The sequence below is a fragment of the Chiroxiphia lanceolata genome, chromosome 15, assembly GCF_009829145.1.
Source record: "Chiroxiphia lanceolata isolate bChiLan1 chromosome 15, bChiLan1.pri, whole genome shotgun sequence".
NCBI lineage: Eukaryota > Metazoa > Chordata > Aves > Passeriformes > Pipridae > Chiroxiphia > Chiroxiphia lanceolata.
Genome location: NC_045651.1, coordinates 14,754,284 through 14,774,237, shown reverse-complemented (window position 1 = coordinate 14,774,237; position 19,954 = coordinate 14,754,284). Strand labels below are relative to the sequence as shown.

Sequence of the window (19,954 nt, the reverse complement as noted above, 5' to 3'; positions counted from 1 at the left end):
CAGTTTTACAGTTGATACATTTCTACTATTGGTACTGACTGTCACAAATAGGTTTATGACTTGTGAATTCCAAATCTTCAACACAAACACGGAAGGTGAAGCACGAATGCCAGTTAAATTTCAGTAAGTCAGGCCACAATCCTGTCTTGATGAAGATATGGATATGCACTGTGCAAATTAACCTCCAATTAAATTTACTGCCTTCCAATAGTTATCGTTCAAGTAAAAACACTCCATGTGAAGATTAACTCAAGGTACCAGTGTACTGTTTATATTTAAAGCTGGATCTGGTAAATTAATGCCATTTACATTTCAACATTAAGGCATTTTTCTAAAATTCTTCTTCTAAGCAAAAAAAAAGCAATAAAAATTGAGGTAATTCTGTAGTAGTTCACACTGTTATGTTTGCCAGTTGACACATCTAAGAGCACACACACACATACACACACACACACACACACAACCATACCAGTCAAATCAGACATGCACATGGTGAAAAAAGACCAAAGATGTAATGAGTATAAACAGCTCCGTGCTGAGCAGCTGGAGACATCGTAGTCATGAAAACATCATATTGCCTCCGCCACGCTGAGAAAAACACCACCACGCAACCTTCAACATGGACCACGCCTGTTCTGCTTAGGGTTTGTTTCTAAAGTGAAAAGTACGCAAAACTGGCAAAAATTGTGCGACAGGGATAAAATGAACGCAGCTTTTCTCAAGGAGAAACACACCAAACCGCCACCGGGAGTTTGGCGAGAGCCGGCGGCGGCGGCGTAGCAGCACGGGAAGTACCGACAGAAACTCGGCTTCTGCTTCCCAGTGAGCCCTCCACGGGTCACAAACGTAAATGTGAGGGTCAGGAATAAAAAGTGAGCAGCAAGGGTGAGGAAAGCAACAGCCCCGCAAAGGAAAATGGAATGAAAAAATTCTTCCACTCATCAGACGACCCTGTCAGCGAACTGAAACCAGAGAGTTAGGAGATTTCGGGTTTTTAGATAAAGGAGAACTTTAGCACTACAAGGTGTCATTATTGTGATGTGATCACATTCACAATAAGTTCTCAGTTTTGCTATCAAACTGAACATCAGGAACCAGTAAGAGCCTTTTTTCACCATCACCAAGCAACAAGCAAACCGATCCCAGCTCCCTTTCAGAGGACTGCAACATACTGTGGAGATCCAACTTCACACATCCAACACTTCAAGACCTCCACCACCAGTGCTACGCAAGCTCCAGAGAAGAAAGACACCGAGCACCGAGTGCCTGGTGTGAAAAAACAGATTCAGCCCAAGATTTAAACTTGGCAAAGTCAAGGGAACTTTCCGCATAGAGAGAAGAAGAGAGCAAAAGGCAAAGTCCACACTCGATGTGGCATGCATTTAAGGGCAAAGGCAGAGTTATAAATGGGTCTTTTACTTGAAGATATTTTCTGGATGGGGTAGTCTGGATCAGGTCTTGACAGCCATTGTATCATGTAGGTTTTCTTTGAAGGATCAGAAACGTTTCCTTGAATAGAGGGGAAAAAAAAAAGACGTAACACAACATATGTTAGACAGCATTAAATAGTTGCCCTGTCAGAAGGGGATGTCAGCTGAGAGAGTGAGTGGGCTCCAGTGGTGAAGGAGCCCAGGGAAGGATTATGACCAGGCTGTGTAGTTTTGGGCAAAGGGTGCTGTTTGGGGAAGTTGCTACAGCTCGTGCCCAGCACTTGACAGCCAACACCAAAGACAGCCCGAAGGCCAGTTCTCCAGCAGCACTTCTCAGGGCAGTGCTACAAATGTCCTCAGAGACATGCAGTCTGGTTTAGTTATACTGCCTTGTTAAAATTGTCATGTTGGAGACCATAATTGACAGCTTGCTTCTAATTAATTAGGAATCAAAAGCTACCCTGAGCGATACATCAGGAATAAAAGAAAAATATGAATTACTTAATAATAGGAATATGTAAAATGATCTCGCAGGCATCATTTGCTAACAGCTGAAAAGCTAACAAGGATAAAAGCCTTATTGTCCTGGATTAAAAAGGAAAACAATTAATTATAGATTTAAAAAACTGAATTAGATAACCCCTGCAGATGACTTGTGTCTGACAGAATGGAAAAGAAGCCCGGAACTGTCGATGGAGATGAGGAAAGCAAAGAGGCATCTTTGTACATGATGCCCTTGCTTAGCCACAGCCCAGCAGCCTCCTGCCAAGCCCTGCAGGTCTCAGGGGTGCAAGGCTGTTCTTGGGTAGTGCTCCTCACCCAGGGCAGCTGTTGGCTGGTGGCAGATCCAACCATCCCCACTGTACCGGGGTCTGCCCTAGACTCTCATGCTGTTCTGGAGCAGGTGCTGCTCCCCAGCAGGAGAAGAGATTGACCACAGGCCCGAGAAGCCCATTGGCCACAGAACAGCTCTAAATTTGGAAAATCTGCTCAAAACAGGGATTATGGAGAACTGCCACCCCAGGCAGACGTAGCACACCAGCATAAATTCAATGAAGGCGTTGCAAATAAATAAATTAATGCTTTCTCAACAAGTACCATACAGTATAGAAGACAAGCACTTACTTGGGCACGGAGGTAGTCTGCAAATCCTTACGTTCTCTGGTTTATTCTCCTTGCACAGGCCGATAGCATTGTCCCTGGTCCGGCACAGCACCGGCCGATCCTGTGTGCCATTGCCACAGCTGACGGAGCACTGGAAGGACATGCAGCAGTTAGACCCCAGTTCCACTCCTTTGGAAACAACGGATTAGAAATTAGCTTCTGAATTTTAAACTACTGCCCTTGGTCTGAGCTGACAGGGTGCGTTATTTGAACCACTGCGGTACCCACGGTAACCAAGCAAGAGGCAGAACCACTCACTGCTTTTTGTGGTACACCAGTGACTGTGAAACACTTCAAGAATGGTCTGAGCAATAAGCAAACAACTGTAAACGTGAGGCATCTATTCACAGAGGCATCCATTCACAGCGCCAGGGATGACATTGCTTGTCAGAAATTAGTTGCTTGAGACCTCCAGGCAGAGACTGACCTGTGACCAGGGTCCTATTCTCCACTGTGCTGGGCACAGCTCCCGGTTGCAGGGCCTCCTGCCCTCGGGGCGGTCGTTGTTGCAGTACTTGGTGTGAACAGACCGGTTGGTGTTGTCGTGGAGGGGCTGGATGCATCGAACAGATCGCACCTGATACCCTGTTTTCCCACAAGTTTTGCTGCAAGGCTCCCATTCTCCTGTAACCCATCTGGGTTGGTGAAAAGAGAGGAAGGTGAGTAAAATTCCCTCCTAAATTAAGTGAGCTCAGACTGTCGATCTCTAACTCCGTAACACAGGTTCAACACGATGTTAACACTAGTTCTGATACAGAAAAAGAAGACGTGAAAAACCATAAGCAGTTATGGTGAAGGTTATTTGAACATGCACCTGAAATATCAGTAAGATGACCCAGATCGTTAATATTAATTGTTCCCATTACTTCTGAGGTGAGCGTTATTCTTACTTTGCCACATTTGCTTTGACTTAAGCTGGCTTTTACAAGACTGCACATAAAAATATGGTAGCTTTTGTGTCAAAAGCAGCCACCCAAGGGTGCTGCTGAGCTTCCCAGGTCTTGGTGCATGAGATGTGCCTTGTCTCATAATGTAGCATTCACCAGCCACCCCCACAGCTGGTTCCTATAGGAGTGAAGCCAAAACATCTGGACTAGAAATGCAGTTCCAGCCTGGCCCATATCTGGGCACTCCATGAATCACACCCTTGGTCGTGTTAGGCACCATCAGCTGTCAAACTCAGCTACTACCCAGTGCTATGTGTGCTGAGCTTGGGCAAATCGGGGTCTTCAGCATCATAAATGTTTGGTTTTGGGGAAGGCAACACTCCACCGAAAACCATAGTGTCCGAGTTCATAATGTGCAAATCAATTTGGCCACTGAAAAATGAAACCTATGGTTTGTAATGTGGTGTACTTCAAAACATTGCTGATCACCCAAACCAGCTCATGAATTACAGCTACAAATTGTAGGGAACTTCGAGAAGAGCAACAGGGACAGACAGGACTAGAGGACATTTACATAGAGTGCTGAAAGCTTGGTTATAATTAAGAAGGTATACAGCAGTCTATAAATATTTACAGAGTGCAGAGATCTGCCAGATGGAAATGTTGTTCCGTGTAAACAGTATTCATGGGATAAACTTAAACAAAAAACATACACAGTCTGATGAAATACCCTGAGTTTGAAGGAATTGTCCTACAGTACTCATAAAATCCTGGGTTTAGAAATAGTCAGGAAATAGCATGGGGACGAGGCACTGCACTACAGGCTGCAATTAAACAAAAAGTAACTATTTCACCCAACTTTCTCTTTGTAACCTACGGAAATTACCCAGCTGTGGGGAAAAGTGAGTGCTGTGGAGCACAAAGCCATGAATCCTGAGGTGACTTCTGATACAAAGATGAGTTTTTCCCAGTGGTGAAGAAGCAGCATATTAGTGTAGTGGGTGTCACAGAGCTTCATAAAACCCCTTAAATAATTGCCTCTTCTATGTACAAGAGCAAAATGCTCCGATGACTTTCTATGGAAACAGAGGTGACTGAAACTTCAGGGATCCAAGTACAATTTAGGATCCTATTGAGTCTTTGTGGTACCAAAGTCCAATTATATTTGCAGCTGAAAGGAGAATACAGTCCTTTCCAGAGAGCCTGAGATAGAGTTAGATCATTACTTCAGTTTTCCAGTAAATAAATGTTAAACCCTGACCATGCTGAGTTTATGGGGCACAGTTTCTTGCCTTTTCTCTTTCAAATATTTTTTTTGAAAGGAAGTTAGGAAATATTGTGTGGTATGTTCTATTTATTTGCTGTGATTCCTGGAATCTATAGTTGGTCCCCAGAGATAAAAGCTGGGATCAACATACTCCTTTCTTGTTGCAGTAGCAGCACAAGGAGTATATGAGTCCTACATGTGACAGGACTGACCTGCTGCCAGTCAAAAAAATCACCTGTAAAATGTCCATTAAAATATTTATAACACTTGACTATGTAGAGCGAAGATGAAGGTAATAACAGGCATATCATGCTGTATGAGGGTAGCCAGAGAAATTTGACAGGTCAAATATTTTTTATGCATTTAAATGTCAAAAAATATGAACTTCAGGAAGATTTGGATTTCAGAGTCTGGATGACATTGGTTTCCCTAGGTAGCACTCTGTACATTTCTTCTGACACAGTTAATTCACAGTGTGTAAAATCAGCTGAATTTGTGTCTGTTTTGTGCTACCTCAAGATGGCCTGAACACAAACGTCTGGACCAAGGCAGCACTTCTTTTCTAATCCAACTGATGTCATAAGTAATAGGACCCAGCAGTCCCAGAAACAGTATTTCTACGAGCTGAATACACAAGTGCTGGGTGGGTGTGATGCCTCCTGCCCTCCCCGGGGAGCTGTGCTGTGGGCAGGGATGCTTACATGGGCTGGGAGCACTCCTGGAGGTTGCACACCCTGCGGATGGGCTTGGGCTTTTGGATCACCTCGCAGAAACTCCGATGGACCATCTTGTGGTCCGTCTTCCTCCGGCAGCCGTACTTGGTGAACTGGTAGCCTGGAGAAAGACACTCCTCTTATTCTCAGTACTGGTAAATCTCACAGAGGACTCACGTTTCAAACAAACTGCACGCACGCCGTCAAAGGTCGCGGTAGGAGCTCCGCGCTACCAAAGGAACTCTAAACCGCACCAAATTAACACGTATTCATGCGAATTGAACACCCAGAATTGCTCACCCCCTTTATTTTTTACCACAGGCTTTAATGAGAAGAACAACAGGATTTAACATTTCAAAAACATTCTGCACATCTGCCCAGCCACAGTCCAGCGCTGCAGCCTGACCTGGGGAACAGCATCGGGGTTCGCATCTGGCCCCAAAAGCAGGAGTCTGACCTTGCAAGGTCCTCACCACAGGATGTGCATTTACAAAGGGCTGCCCCATGGCATCTTGAGGTTTGTCACCTTCACAGCTCGGAGATTCTCATCCAAATATTGGACATTTGTCCAATTTTTCAGTTTCATAAGCATAAATCAGACATGAGCCAGTCCAGAACTGCCCCCAAACCATTTAAGTCAGATTTTAACTCCATTTGCTGTTTATATATCTATTATGTAACTTAAATAAAACCTCTCCTACACTCCTGGTCTCCCCAGGGTCTTGTGGCAATGAATCAATTTTAAATGGTCTGGGGTTTTGTTTTTACCTCCTCCACAAGGTTTTGAACACTGGGACCATTTCTTCAAAGCCCATTCATATGACACTGAGTCCTCTTCCAAAACATTATTGTTATCTACATTCAAGGAATCTTCATGGATCATGTACTTGTAAGTCAGAGATATCTTAGCACCACCGTGAGGAATCACCTAGTAAGCAAACCAGAGGTAAGGAAAAAAGATACGAAAAACTGATACCAGAAGCTCTGTGAGATGACACAGAATAGGGACCATCATGACTCAAATATAAAAACATCCCAGAGGGATTTAAACCTTTTAGCTGCACTCAACAGATTTTTTTCCCTGATGAAATAGTATATCCTTATGACACAGAGTTTCTAAACTGCATATTAAGAAAGACTGTTGTTGATTTAGACTTATTTTTCTTGCCAGCATTGGACTGGCTTCACGATACTAAATTTTTTCCATATCCCATCACAAAGGAAGAGAATTTTGTGCTAAAATGATAATGGATAGTTCCACTAAAAGACAAAGCAAATTCAACTGCAGAGATAACCGAAAGCAGCAAAGAAAACTGGTTATATTTCTGATAAAACACAAATATTCTTATGATAACCCTGGGAGTTCTGCAAAGCCTGTTATTTAATCTTGACAGAAATATAAACTATTTAGAAAGAGTTTTTGTTATCACACTGCACTAAGACAAATGCAAGAAAACAGAACACAATGAGGATAAAGTGAAAAATATCGGTCCTTTGGAAACATAATATTTATTCCTCCTCTGGAGTTCAGCTGGTATAGATCAACACATTACAGCTGTTTTCAGAGGTATTCTGGACCAACTTATCCCTACTCCTTTAAGTCTATCATTTGCTGGTTTGCAATGAAAAAAGAGTATAGTTGGGTGGTTTTGGGAACTGAGGAACTGGCTGTGCCCTGACAAAGGGAGCCTGGAAGCACAAGACTCCTGCATCTGCCTTTGCAGGATACATTTCCAGAACATGGATGGGAGAAGGAGCTATTAGATCAAGCTGACATGAACCACTTTGACCTTTTTTAACTTATGCTCTAATGTCAGATGTGATAAATAAGCTTCAGAGTCTCTCCACAGTGGCTGATTGCTAGGCTGTCTGCAGGAAATAATCAGGAGAGCTCGTTGCTCAATGCTTAAGGCTGAGTTATAACAACTCTTGCGCAGAGCAATGAATTAGGAGAAAGGAATTAAAATACATCTTCTACTGTCTTATAACTGAAGCAGATGTCTTCGTGTAACTCACAAGAGGAATCTAAATTATATGATAGCCCATTATGGCTCTGTAACCCTGACACTGTGTTCTGTGGGAGATGGTTTTCGTTTGACTTACCAGAATAACTATCCCATTACGCAGCGGTCCCATGGTCTGCACTGTTTCTCTGTCATCGTCATTCCGATATTCCCACTCCACACCCATGTCAATAAATACTTTGGAGTCTGGCACATAGTTGTCTTCACTAAGAATGAATTTCCCCGTCTCACGGTTTTTAATAGCTAGGAACAACACAAGAGAAGTGAATAAGAGAGGTTTGCTTCTCATCTCCGGTTTTGTTCTGCTCCTGTCCCAGTGGAAGAAGCAGAAAAGGCCAGTCTGAATTCTCCTCTGTTCTCTCACAGGTTTGGAACGACTTTTTCAGGTGTCTCATTGAACTGCCAATGCTTTTCTGCTCAGCTCCAGAAACATCAATAGTCCTTTTTTCCCCCCTTTTTCATTGTCTGCCTTGCCAGAGAAATGAGGCCAGCGCGGCTGCACCACGGGGGTCCAGCTGCCTTCTCCCAGCTAACAACTTCTAAATCCACTGGCCAAATCCGAGCCAATTTGAGAGCTCGTGGGGGTCCCAGGGCTATTCAGCTCTTTCATATGTCGTAAGGCAGCTCAGGGGGCTGTTACTGCTCCATCAGAGAAAGGCTACTGGGCTAACCCCCAGCAGGTCCCCACAGCAAGAGAGAGACACTTAGAAACAGTATTAATTCTCCTGCTCAGATCCAGTCCTGACACAGACACAGCCCTGTTAAGCTCCTGCTGCTTTGCAGGCGCCTACCACTGCACACAGCGCCTGGTTCCTCTGCTCCAGATCCATCAATGCTCCATCCTTCACCTGGACAGACTTCAGCCACCTTTGCATTAGGACAGATTTTCAGCTGAGATGGAAAATTTGCCCTTCTCGTTAGCACAAGCAGGGACTGTTTGTTATTTAACACTAGATTTTACCTCCATTTTCTCTCAAGCAGCCACCTGAGCATCCTGCTCCCTCAGCCCTGACTTCAGCAGCGAGTGAGCTGTTCATGTCCCTGCACAGCACTTACCCCACACCGACAGAACTTTGTCTGAACTTGCAGCAAGGGAAGCATTCACTGGTGAGAAGCTGGGATGACTCACGATACAATTAGCAGACCATTCGCTGTGAATCTACTTCCAATTAGTGGCAGCCTACTAGACACTGCTTCCCATTGATTACAGGGCAGGGGAGGAGCAGATTTCAATTACCTCCTAAACTGCAGCATTGATTTGGCAACCTCATGTCAATACTGTTAGCAATGGGACAGAATCTGGGATGGATTTGGATATAGCTGGGAAAGACTGAAGATGGGTAGCACATTGTGAAAGATGCACACAAAGACCATGGAATCACAGAATGGTTTGGTTGGAAAGGGACCTTAAAGATCATCTAGCTCCAACTCCCATAGGATGATGCATTGCAACCCATGAAATAATTTAATGCCTCTTCTAGCAGCTTTCACACATGCACATCCCAACACAGAGATCTGGGACACCAGGGAGTACAGCACAGGGAAATCAAGTTGCCAAACAAGTTTCCTAATTTAACATACTTAAAGAAGGTACCTGGTGTGGGAGGATAATGGGTAAACAAATGCATAGACACATTGTCAGGCTCCAAAGACAAAAATAAACAGTAGAAAAAATTATTCTGACTGAAAATTTTCCTACTTGTTACTTACCAAGATTATGAGTGGTGGCATCTGTTTCCTGTATAAGTAAATGTCTTGCACCAGCAGGAATTTCAAACATCTTAATGTGTCCTATATTGCAGTATTTGAAAATATAGTAATGGGTTAGTATGCCACAAACAGGAAGGGTCTGTCTTAGGTTTTTAAATAAATCTTATTTTCTGAAAGCAGGGTGTATTACTACAAGCTAATCCAGCATCATTCCCATCCCTATTTCCGTGCCAGGTGGTGGAACATAACAGGGACAAAGGGCTTTGGGGCAGAAGAAAGATGCCTTTAAATGTCATCAACAGACTTTGCTTCAGACTAAGATGGGCTTTGAGTGCCTTATGCACCCCCAGATACCAGGCAATCTGCTGCCTGATAGTGAGTGATGATGACATATTATTGCAGCACTCCAGTGACTTGGACAGAGCAGGTGAGTGACATCAGCAGCACAAGAAAGTCCACAGCTCCCCAACAAGGAGCAGGGAAGCCCTCCTCTGGGCACGCACAGGCTCCCACAGCTTTAACTGATCACTGGACAGAAGCCTTATTTTCAAATTCTAGACACATCTGGACACATATTGTTTATTGGAATTAATGGTACTGCAAACAGTTTGTAATTTTCCTGGTACTTTCCATGAGACAGAAGAGATCAAGCAAAAATACCCTGAATTCCCCAGGACAAACCACGCTGAATGCACTGACCTTGTTTCTTTGGTACTCTTGAAAATGTTCTTTTCACCACTTTGCAGTGGGTATTATCTCCTCCACAAACACCACACTTATCTTCCTGCTTCGTGGAACCTATGACCCTGTCACACCCAACTTTCTGTGCACAAAAGAGAGAAAGAGTCATTCTTATTTATCCACTCTTCAAATGAGCCTTCACTTCATATATCAAACCCCAGACTTCTGCAGCAGTAAAGCAGTACACCTGGTAGTATTTTCCTGCAAGATCAACACCTAACCAGATTTTAATATTTCCAGTTCCTATAAAAGCTGTCAATTAGGTGATTATATTTACATATTATGCTTCACAGTGGTCCTCTTACTGAAGGAACAGTTGAGGAAAAGCTCTTAAGCCTCAGCTTATCGTCAGGCAGCTGCTTAAATTCCAGGAGGATCAATGCATCTATACGAGGATAAGAACCTCCCCCAGTGCTTTGATAGTCAGAGGCTCTAATTCCATTGAAAGATGACCTGCAGCAGATCCTGACTTAGAGGAACTGTCATTGATTTTTTAAAAATAGCATGATCAAATACAGGGAGAATGCACATCAGCCACATCCTAACACCACTTTCCTTGAAAGCTGCTGCATGTTCCTATTTCGTTGTACATTCCACCCCCACTAAACCTCAGCAGGAAAAGCTTCCCTTGAAAGCTAATTGTAATAGTTCATCTCAAAATGCTGCGTGAAATATTACTTGTGTAGGTAGGTGCTTTTGGAACTGAGTCACAGGCATGGCAACTGTGAATATCACACATAATATTGTGACAATAATCCTAATGAAATCTCCTTATTGCCTGAAGCGTTATTATACTTAGCCATTCTTGGAGAGAAGCACTCAAGGTACATTTTAATTGTTGTCACAATACTGAGTTCTGAAAGGAGCCCTCAAACACTCACCAAGCAGTCTCCCCTCACACAGATGCTGTAAGCATCCTTGTAGGAGCAGCGGGTCCCATCGTGTACCATCCTTTTCATATACACCACATCCCCTGTCTCCTTTGATTCACAATACAGGTGGCACCTCTCCTTAGCTGAAAAAAAAAATAAAATGACCCAAGTTGTGAGTGTTCATCTGCCACAGTTTAATAGCTGACATTGTGAACAGCACTTTCAGTAGTGTTGGCTCTCTCTTCCTCCTTGCACACGCAGTGTGGTACCCCAGAAATCATTGATGCTTATCCCCTTTCAAAGGCTCTGTGATCATTTGGAAACTGCTGAATCCTAAAGCACCTGTGTGTTACCATTAGGAGACAGACTTAAAAACAACAGGTTATTGACTTCGATGGGGGGATCTGTTTAATCCTTCAAAGATGATCCAACCTGGCCGAGGATTCCTCAGTCTGCTGCACAAATACCTGTGAGAGATGCAAGTTTCTCCTGTACTGCACTTAAATCTGAAAAAAAAGCCAAAGCAACTTTGCCATCAAAAGCAGCTGTTTGACACTGAGTGAACCTGGCATCCAAAATTTCTTCAGAGACAGCTGGGCCATAGCATTTCCTTCTAGTCATGAAGTTAATTTTTCCTCATGGTTGTACTTGTATTTATGATAATTTAAATCATTAAACAAGATGAGATGTCAAAAAGAATCAGAAAAAAACCAATTTTTTTACTGCTAACACATGCACAAACAGCCAGACAAGTGGTATTTTCTCTAATCTGTTCCAAAGAGCTGAGAACAAAAAACAAAGCTGAAAATGGCTAGTCAGTGGCTAAATAAAGTTTTATTCCACTAGTGTATTTCATTTTATCCATTTCTCTTGCTGTCCCCAGCCCAATAATAGGATTCTATGCTTTCTTTGGCACTGAAGAGCAGATGGGCTTTCTGTTAGATGAAACAAATTGAGATTCTGCTATTTTAACATGATTAAAAGTTGGGACATTTTTCCCACCATTTAAAACAATAATGACCCTTCCATTATGGCAGTTCAATTGATATAAATCTTCACAAGCCCTTTGCGTTCTTCCCCCATACAGTTCCATGGCCTCTGCCCTCTTTTTATAAAGTCCTTGTTATTGCTGTTGATGTCCCCAAGGCCACTGGGTATTGGTACATCAGAGACCTTTGTTACTGCTCCCAAATAATGCAGAGATGTCACGCTAAGAGTGTAGGGTCTAGTCTATTGAAACAGGTACTTTATGTTTTTTGTGCAAATCCTTAATGGGCGACTATTAAGATCATAATGATGGCAGACCTAATGTATTTGCATATATTAGAAATATTAAATTATGCACAAGACATAGATGTGTTCACACCACCCCCCTGGGTATGTTCCCACCCCCACCCCATACATACCACGCATTCACTGCACGCGATTCAGTGAAAATGTCAGCAGGTCTGACTGGGTGCCAACAGCTCTGTACAAGGGCTCTATTTTAGAGATGGTTCTGTTCCCACTGCTCCATGGGAACAATAAATGTGCAAGTGCTGTTAAATTGGACCCTGTTAATTGCAAAGAATTGTTTTCTTCCTATTCACTGGTGTTGGGCATAGTAGAGGTGCAGGAGCACGGATGTGATGTGTGCCTGTCCATTCCCTGCTCCCCATGAGCTTCCTTCTCATTTAATTGAGGTTGGGAGCTAATAGCCAATGTCACACTCTGCTGCCCTGGCAGATGCACGACACAGGGGTCTGTGAGCACAGCAGGGGCCAGGAGATGGGGTGCTCAGAGGGCTTGGAGCAGGAGACAGGCCATGGCACAACAGGGCATTGGGATGCCCAAGCACACACTGGGGTGCATCCCAGCTCAGCTTTTCTCTGCCCGCAGCATGAGGTGCTCCTCTCTGTTCCTGTCCCATACACAATGTGCCAGACACGTCCAGCTGAGCTGTGTGTGAAATCTATGGATTTATGTCACTTCTGAGCCACGACTGCACAAAGTATGTCACTGATATGCCTTATCTTTACAAAAGGGAGTTTTAAATAGATTGGAGTTCAAGCGTAAGTCACCCTCTGGCCTTGCTTTCACACAAAAGCTGTTCCCTTTAATATCCCTGCACAGGTAAATGGAACTCTCAAGGTGTCTGCAGTCATACCACAGATATATGGGAAACCAGCGGTGCCCAGGGATCAGTGCTCAGACATCAATGAGCTGATTTCTGCCCCAGAAGCCATTGAATCTAATAGAAAAAAAAATCTGATTAGCTTCAGTGGTCTTTGCAGCAGACTGCTCCAAAGCCTAAAGCAGAAGCAAAGGTCCTGCAGGCCACAGCATTCATCCCCTCACCCTGTGCCAGCAAAGCTATTCCATGAAATTAAGCTGTGAGGCTGTGTCTGTGCCTTTGAAAATCCCAAACTGACCAAGATGGCATGAAAAGAATGAGGGAACCCTGAGAACTGTTTGGGAAGAAAGTCAGGCAAAGTAATTGCAAGGAATTTGCTATTAATTTCTGGCAAAGTATCCTCTCACTGGAATGCAAAATGATTCACCCAAAGTGACCCTTCCCCTCCCAGCAATGGGTGCTGGGCTGAGGGCAGGGTGGGTGCCCAGTACCTGCCCCTTGCCAGGCCGACCCTGCCCTCGTGGCTTGTCATTCAAGTGAAGCGATACAGTTTAAAAACATGTTCAACGAGTCGAGACTCATTGCCCTCCTCTGCCTTTTTGTTTGGTGAAACATCTTCTCAGTGTATTTTCTGGCAGTAGCAGACGTGGCAGTAGCACAGCAACAGCCCTCATGGCCCAAATCAACCAGCTGCACTTCCACTGACAGTTAAGCCGAGGCATTAACAGGAACATTTTTGTCCTAAGAGGTGATCTCTGCCGAGGTGCCAGAACAGCAGCCTGACCATACTGGTTGAGGCACAGTACCCATCCAACCCAACACCTGCCTCCAAAAGTGCCAGCAGTGTTTTTGCAGGAAGATGTAAGAACGAAGTGGATACTCTTCTCAGAATATTCTCCAAGTTCTTTTTAAACTACAGGTTGGGGACTTCCGAAGTCATGGCAGGAACTTGGTGTTTAATAGCTCTTAATGGATTGTAGAACTGTCAAGAATTTTTCTAAATCATTTTTAAAACTTTCTGGCATTTGCAAGTTCCTGTGACAGTGAATTCCAGGATAATTAGATACTGTGTGGAAAAGTACTTCCTCTTATTTGTTTTAAATCTGCCACCTGATAATTTTACTTGATGTTCCCAGGCTTGGGAACATTATAATCATTCTGTGTTCAGTCTCTTAGTGCCACTCACAAATCTGTAACTCTATCTTTTTAATCTAAATCCTTGCTTTTTCAGGGTGGGAAGTGCTGGTTTATCCAAACTCTCCTCATCCAGAAAGCATTGTTTATGTTTGATTTATTATGGCCTTTCTGAGTTCAATTGTAGGTTTTTTAGCAATGTGGGCAGCAGTGAGATGGGCACAACCTGAGCTGCTCCAGCCAAATATTTAAAGTGCAGACACACCATGCAGGTACTCAAGAGGCAGATCAGTGTTCTCCATCCCTCTCTTGACAGTCACTGAACTGATGTTTTCCTAAAGCTATTCCCAACTCCCAGCCTTCCTGTTCAGAGCCCACCTTGTCTATAGACCCATAGAGACACACACACCAATTTTTACCCCTGTATCCTGAATTCATTAATACCAAACTTCTTTTACCAGCTTCAGTCACTTTGTGTCACAAGGTCCTTCTGCAGCTCTCACAGTGCCCTAGTTTAATTAGCCTCAGTAATTTTGTAACCTGAGTAGATTTTGTCACCTGGTTTGTTCCCTTTTCCTACCATGTCCAGCAGCACCCATGCTGCCAGCACCCATCTTTGTGGAACACATCCTCCCATGCAAAACCATTCCCTTTTGTCTCACGACGACTCAATTTGAGAGCTCTCATTGGAGAACAGAGTCCAAAGTTTTCTGAAAATCCAAGTACATTGTATGAATTGGATCACTCATACATACACTGATACTCACTGATCCCTCCAAACAACTCGTAACAGATTTGGGAGGCATCATTTCCCTAGAAGAAGTTTTACCTCTCCCTGTGTAGTTTTAATTCATATTTTCAACTGATTTTAGTTTTCATAGGAAAAGGGACTACCCACCATCGACGTGTTCGTAGGGGAGCCAGTGGTGTTTCATGTTCTGGTACTCAAAGTAGGGGTCCCACTGCCTGCACTGCTCCTCTCTGAAATCCTCAAAGTCCTTGGGACAGTCCTGTGTGTTGCACAGCTGGAACTCGTAGCTCGGCCCCACACACGTGCGGCCTCCGTTGGCAGGACTGTGGTGGGGAGAGAAAACCACTGTTAAGTTTTGCCATTAATGGATGAATTGAGTGTCTATCAAATCTTTTGAGGAGCAGTTTAATTCCCAGTCGTGTCAGTAGGCACTTGGAGAAGCCAGTGCTGTATTTCTGATATGGAAAAAATGTATTTCCTTTCAAAACCCGCTGTCACCATTTAGCTCTTAAAAACCAATTTCTGCAAGCAGAGGCTCAAACCACTTGATAACAGCAAGAAAAGCCATTTTCTTGGTGTAGCCAGGAAAGGGAAGCACAAGCAGATGAAGCAAGTCATCCACATTCACCCCTAAGCCTGCAGCACACCCAGCACAGCCCAGCTCGGTGCTGTGTCCCCAGGCAGATGTGCCCCAGGTCACTCTCAGATCCAGCAGAGCTCAGGAGCTGCAGCTGGGTTTGCACCCTCTTCCAGAAAACACAGAAAACATTTTCAATAGTGCATTGGGCTTTTCCTACATGAAAATAGATTTTACAACTAAATCTGTGCCCGCAGTTATAAAGGTCACTTTTGTGTTGCCAATGTAATAAGGGCTGAAATGAGAACTGCCAAATTTTTTCTTAACAGAACAATTTCCATTGGAAAATGCTGCAGCATAAAACTTGATTTGTTTTAAAAAATCAATAATAAGATGATTGTTAACACTGGTCAAGTTCAATTGCTTTATCAACACAAACTGAGAAATTCAACATTAAAAATATTCTGTCTGGTAAAATAATTTAATTCTGACAATTGTTTCAGTTCTTGCTGTTAGGATCTCAACATTTTATGTTACCACACTAAGATAGCAATAATTATACATATCATATTATTTGTATATACCAATCTTTATTCAATATACTTTACTTGCAGTATTACTGAAATTGAATCATTCTACATTATCTAGATGACCCATATGTAAGTTATTGAAGTAAAACCATTCAAAATTCCTAAAATTAACTTTGGAGAAGGTTCTGATCTCCAGAACTTTGTTCCAAATTGGAACGAAAACTGTTTGAAAATATTTTAAGACCTTCTTGTTGAAATATCCTAAAAAGTGGATTAAAGAAAACTTTTTTAAAAGGTTTTAAAAAAAATCCAGCAAATCCTTGCCATCATTTCATGCTCACATATTGAAACAAGACATATATAGGGCCCTAAACTTTTACTTATGTTTTACACAGTAGTGTATTAGCACTTTCAAGATCCCTGTAACTGCAGAACTGCATAAAGGACGGATAAACTGAGAAATAAAGATGATTCATGGCTTGCTAAGGGCCAAAAGTAGAACTTCTGATGATTTACTATAGGGCAGATTTAACAAGCACCACTCAACACCCTTTACTGCACTGCTGCACTGGTAATGTAGCAAGGACTCTCAGCACTCAGTCACTGCACATCAGGAAGGCACGAGGGGGGAGTGCACTTACTGTGGGTTGTCACACTGCCGTGTCCTGTACTTGACCCCGGTGCCACAGGTGCGAGAACAGGAGCCAAACTTACTCCATGCCCCCCAGTGTCCATCCTGCTTCAGGATGTCTGGTGTGAGCCAGATGCAGTGACCTTTAAAGCAGTGCTGAAAGAGAAAATCAGACGTCAAAACGATTAGATGATTAAAGTATAAGAGAAACTGTGGTACCGCTGATTTAATTTTAGGCACAAACTCTGGATTTTTTTTTTCATCTTTCCAGCAGAAAGTAGGAAGATTCACTGTTAGATCATGCCCATGATCCCAAACTCAGGTTTTATAAACTTCTGTGTCCAGTATGGACATATGTGTGTGCAGGATTCAAGCTTACCAATTGCATTAAACTGCTCTTAGTGTTACATTCCCTCATCACCTGCCTGCAGAGGTGATTTCAACAGAACTAATACAGATTCATTTAAGGGAAATGGCAGAATCCCAAATCTGGGAGGCTAACAGTAACATTCTGCCTCTGTCATTGCATGCAGCCTCTCCAGGCAGCACCAGCAAGAGCTCTGGCCACGGCACCATCCTGCCCTGCTGCTCCCAACTCCATGTGCATATTCCTGCAATAAATGTGATCAGTGAAGTGACACGAAATTAAAGCCAGCTCACATTTTAGACATAAGTGCTATTAAATAAAAAACTCTTGTGGTCTCCCTGGAGATCTCATAGTAAACCTGGGCAAAATATCAAAAGCATTCCTTAGAGAGCAGCCCTGAACAGCCCCAGGGCTGCACAGTCCATCACACCCTACCACACTTTCTTTTACCTGGTTTTTAATACACTCATTCTACAGTAGTTGAAGCAGAATTTGCTACATTCCCCAAACCTATAAGGTATGTATACATTTTTTAAAGAGCCTTTACAGCTCCAGTACTGATCACTACTGTCTCCACTGTTAAAGAAACCTGCCAGTGCCTTTCCACCAGTTTCTCCGGTCCCTAATCAAGGAATTTTTTCTCAGCTGAAGTCAGAGAGAATTCTTCTCAAGGATCACAGGTTCTGGCCCTTTCTAGTACTATTTCTGCTTTCATAAAAGTTTACTGATGAAGTGTGGGTGCTGGAAAATATATTCCAGCCCAAGAAACGACTTTGCATGAGGCTGTCGCAGTTTGTCTGCGTTAACAGTTACTGTCGGGATGAGAGCTCTGGCTCAGGAGCACAGATGGCTGCAACAACAAGTGAAATCAGTCACTTACTTTCCTTAACATTCAAGTCAACAACAACATTTTACACAGCTTAACAAGCCCTGGAACGCAGGAATTTGGCAGGCTGCACAAGCCAAGCATATGGCTAAATGCAGGCTGCCAGCAAAAACAAAATCAGAAGATATATAACAGGAGAGCGTTCTTCAGCATAGAGCGATTAGTGATCTGGAAGGCAAATTTAAAAGTGATGGATAGTCATTAATAATGCTGAATTTAAAGAGAGAATCATTAGTAAAATGGTGACAAGGCACAGCTTACTGATTTGCTAATCTGCTCAGTGACTGGCTCTTTATTCATGCAATTTATTTTGGTGCTGATTTGGTTGGACAAGGAGTAGAAGAGATAGTAGAAATTAGATTTCCCCTTTTTTTTTCTTTCCCATATCTTCAGATATTCAAAGTCAAAACCTATGAAATAGATAAGTTACCACAAAGCCAATTACACCAATCCTGCTCCAGAGCTGTAATGGGCAGATTTTTCTTAGCTGTTTGACAGAACAAGAGATAATTCAGCAAAGCATGAAAGAAATGCAAAATGCTAATATGTCCTTTGCTTTTTTTGGTTTTGAAGCTTAGAACTGTACCCTTCAGGGACTGTTTACTTATGGCTTTAGAGAGGTTTGTTTGAACGAACAGTTTGTGTCGTGGGGCCCCATGAAGCCATGGGACCATTCTGAGATGTGGGGGAGGCTGGCAGGGCATCAGCTTGTCAATACAAATTTCAGCTGGGCTTGGAAGCAGATGTGAAGTGACAGCTCCTGATCTGTGCTTGCTCACACATCCCCTTATCATGGTGTAAGTTCCACAGCAGTCACCAAATCCGTTTCAAGAACCATATAGCCTATGTTCATTATATGATGATCCAGAATCCAGTGCTTGGACTCATGCAGGAGACACTGAGTTTCCCAGTCTCTTTTCCCTGTTTTAGCCAAGAATAGCGAGATGTGAGTTTACAACCAGCACCAATAAACCCCCTATCTGAGACTGGGACTGGTCCCTGAACTAGAAGGCAAACATGGAAAAGTGTTATTGACTTTGCTGCGTAAAGGAAAGAGCACCACTGGTTTTTACTGGAGAAGTTGGTCAGATGCTGATTGTTGGGAAGCTGAGGCAGAGCTATTAGGAGAGAAGCATTTGTGCAAAATGAGTCATCCCCTGCTCTGCCTTTTTTTTTTTTTGTGGATTAAAAGAAAGGAGCCTACAGAAAACAAAATGATTCACAAACGAACCTTACTCTGTGCAGACTCTTGCAAGAAATTGATGAGAAGGTAAACCCAGAGACGGAGAAACCTCCAGTGTAATAAAGGAAGTTAAAGCCAACCCTTCCTATTCCTACTACATTAAATACATAATGAGGTGGAAAAGAGCCAATTTCAAGCACTATTCCCTTCATAAACAGGGGGTTTCACTGAAAGAGTGAAGTATATTAAAGCAATATTTTTTTTTAAATTAAAAAAAAATGGGTAAATTTAGATCGTTTTCTTAGTGGAAGACAAGATGACTTCTTGCAGTCTCGTCTGTTTTTCTGGCAAACAGGACAGTCCAAAACAAGTGCAATTTCCAGGAGAGGAAGCTTAAATTTCTTGCAGTAAAACATTCCACTGCTGTTTTCAGCAGTTCTTTGAAACAACTGCTGAGGACGCCAAAAAAAGAGCCAGTGTGTTCCTGTGGGCTTAACACATCCGCAGGTCAATTTTCCAAGAAAAGACTTGAAGATCTTATGTGGGTGTCTCTAACTGTTTCATACTGGGCAGCAACAGGCAGTTCTCCCACCTCCTCACTTGACACCCCAGATATCTGCCAGGTAACCTCTGGTACTGCACCGTGGCTGGTGGCCCTCAGCTCTCCCCACTCTCCTGAGATCCTCTGAGGAGAGAGTTACTTATTTATTTGTATTCCCCAACACACGCAGGCTGGCCCGCTCTGCTCCATCTGTTGAGAATAATTAGTTGCAAGGGATGAACTGAAAGCTCCAACACTAAGGACTTCTCTGAGCCAGTAAAAGTTTCTTCAGTGGAGAATCAAGTATTCTCCCTGTTTCTGTGGTGACTAACACAGCTCACACTCACCCATCTGTCTCCTGTCTCCAAGAGAAGCTGAGGTCAGCTTCCTCAGCGGGAAATTATCTGGACTGCTTTGAGTACACATTAGTGTT

The 19,954-nt window shown here is 43.1% G+C and overlaps 1 protein-coding gene across 1 annotated transcript in view; it reads right to left on the bottom strand.

The window, feature by feature from the left end:
- Positions 1 to 19,954, bottom strand: part of ADAMTS2 (ADAM metallopeptidase with thrombospondin type 1 motif 2) — a 170,540-nt gene that overhangs the window by 4,276 nt on the left and 146,310 nt on the right. The window contains exons 11-21 of the mRNA XM_032703046.1: positions 16,555 to 16,700; positions 14,954 to 15,129; positions 10,818 to 10,951; positions 9,895 to 10,018; positions 9,196 to 9,276; positions 7,565 to 7,728; positions 6,230 to 6,389; positions 5,450 to 5,582; positions 3,022 to 3,229; positions 2,556 to 2,685; positions 1,420 to 1,509 (exon numbers count right to left, since the gene is read on the bottom strand). Coding sequence (XP_032558937.1) covers positions 1,420 to 1,509; positions 2,556 to 2,685; positions 3,022 to 3,229; positions 5,450 to 5,582; positions 6,230 to 6,389; positions 7,565 to 7,728; positions 9,196 to 9,276; positions 9,895 to 10,018; positions 10,818 to 10,951; positions 14,954 to 15,129; positions 16,555 to 16,700 — 1,546 coding nt within the window. The remainder of the gene's footprint in view (positions 1 to 1,419; positions 1,510 to 2,555; positions 2,686 to 3,021; positions 3,230 to 5,449; positions 5,583 to 6,229; positions 6,390 to 7,564; positions 7,729 to 9,195; positions 9,277 to 9,894; positions 10,019 to 10,817; positions 10,952 to 14,953; positions 15,130 to 16,554; positions 16,701 to 19,954) is intronic.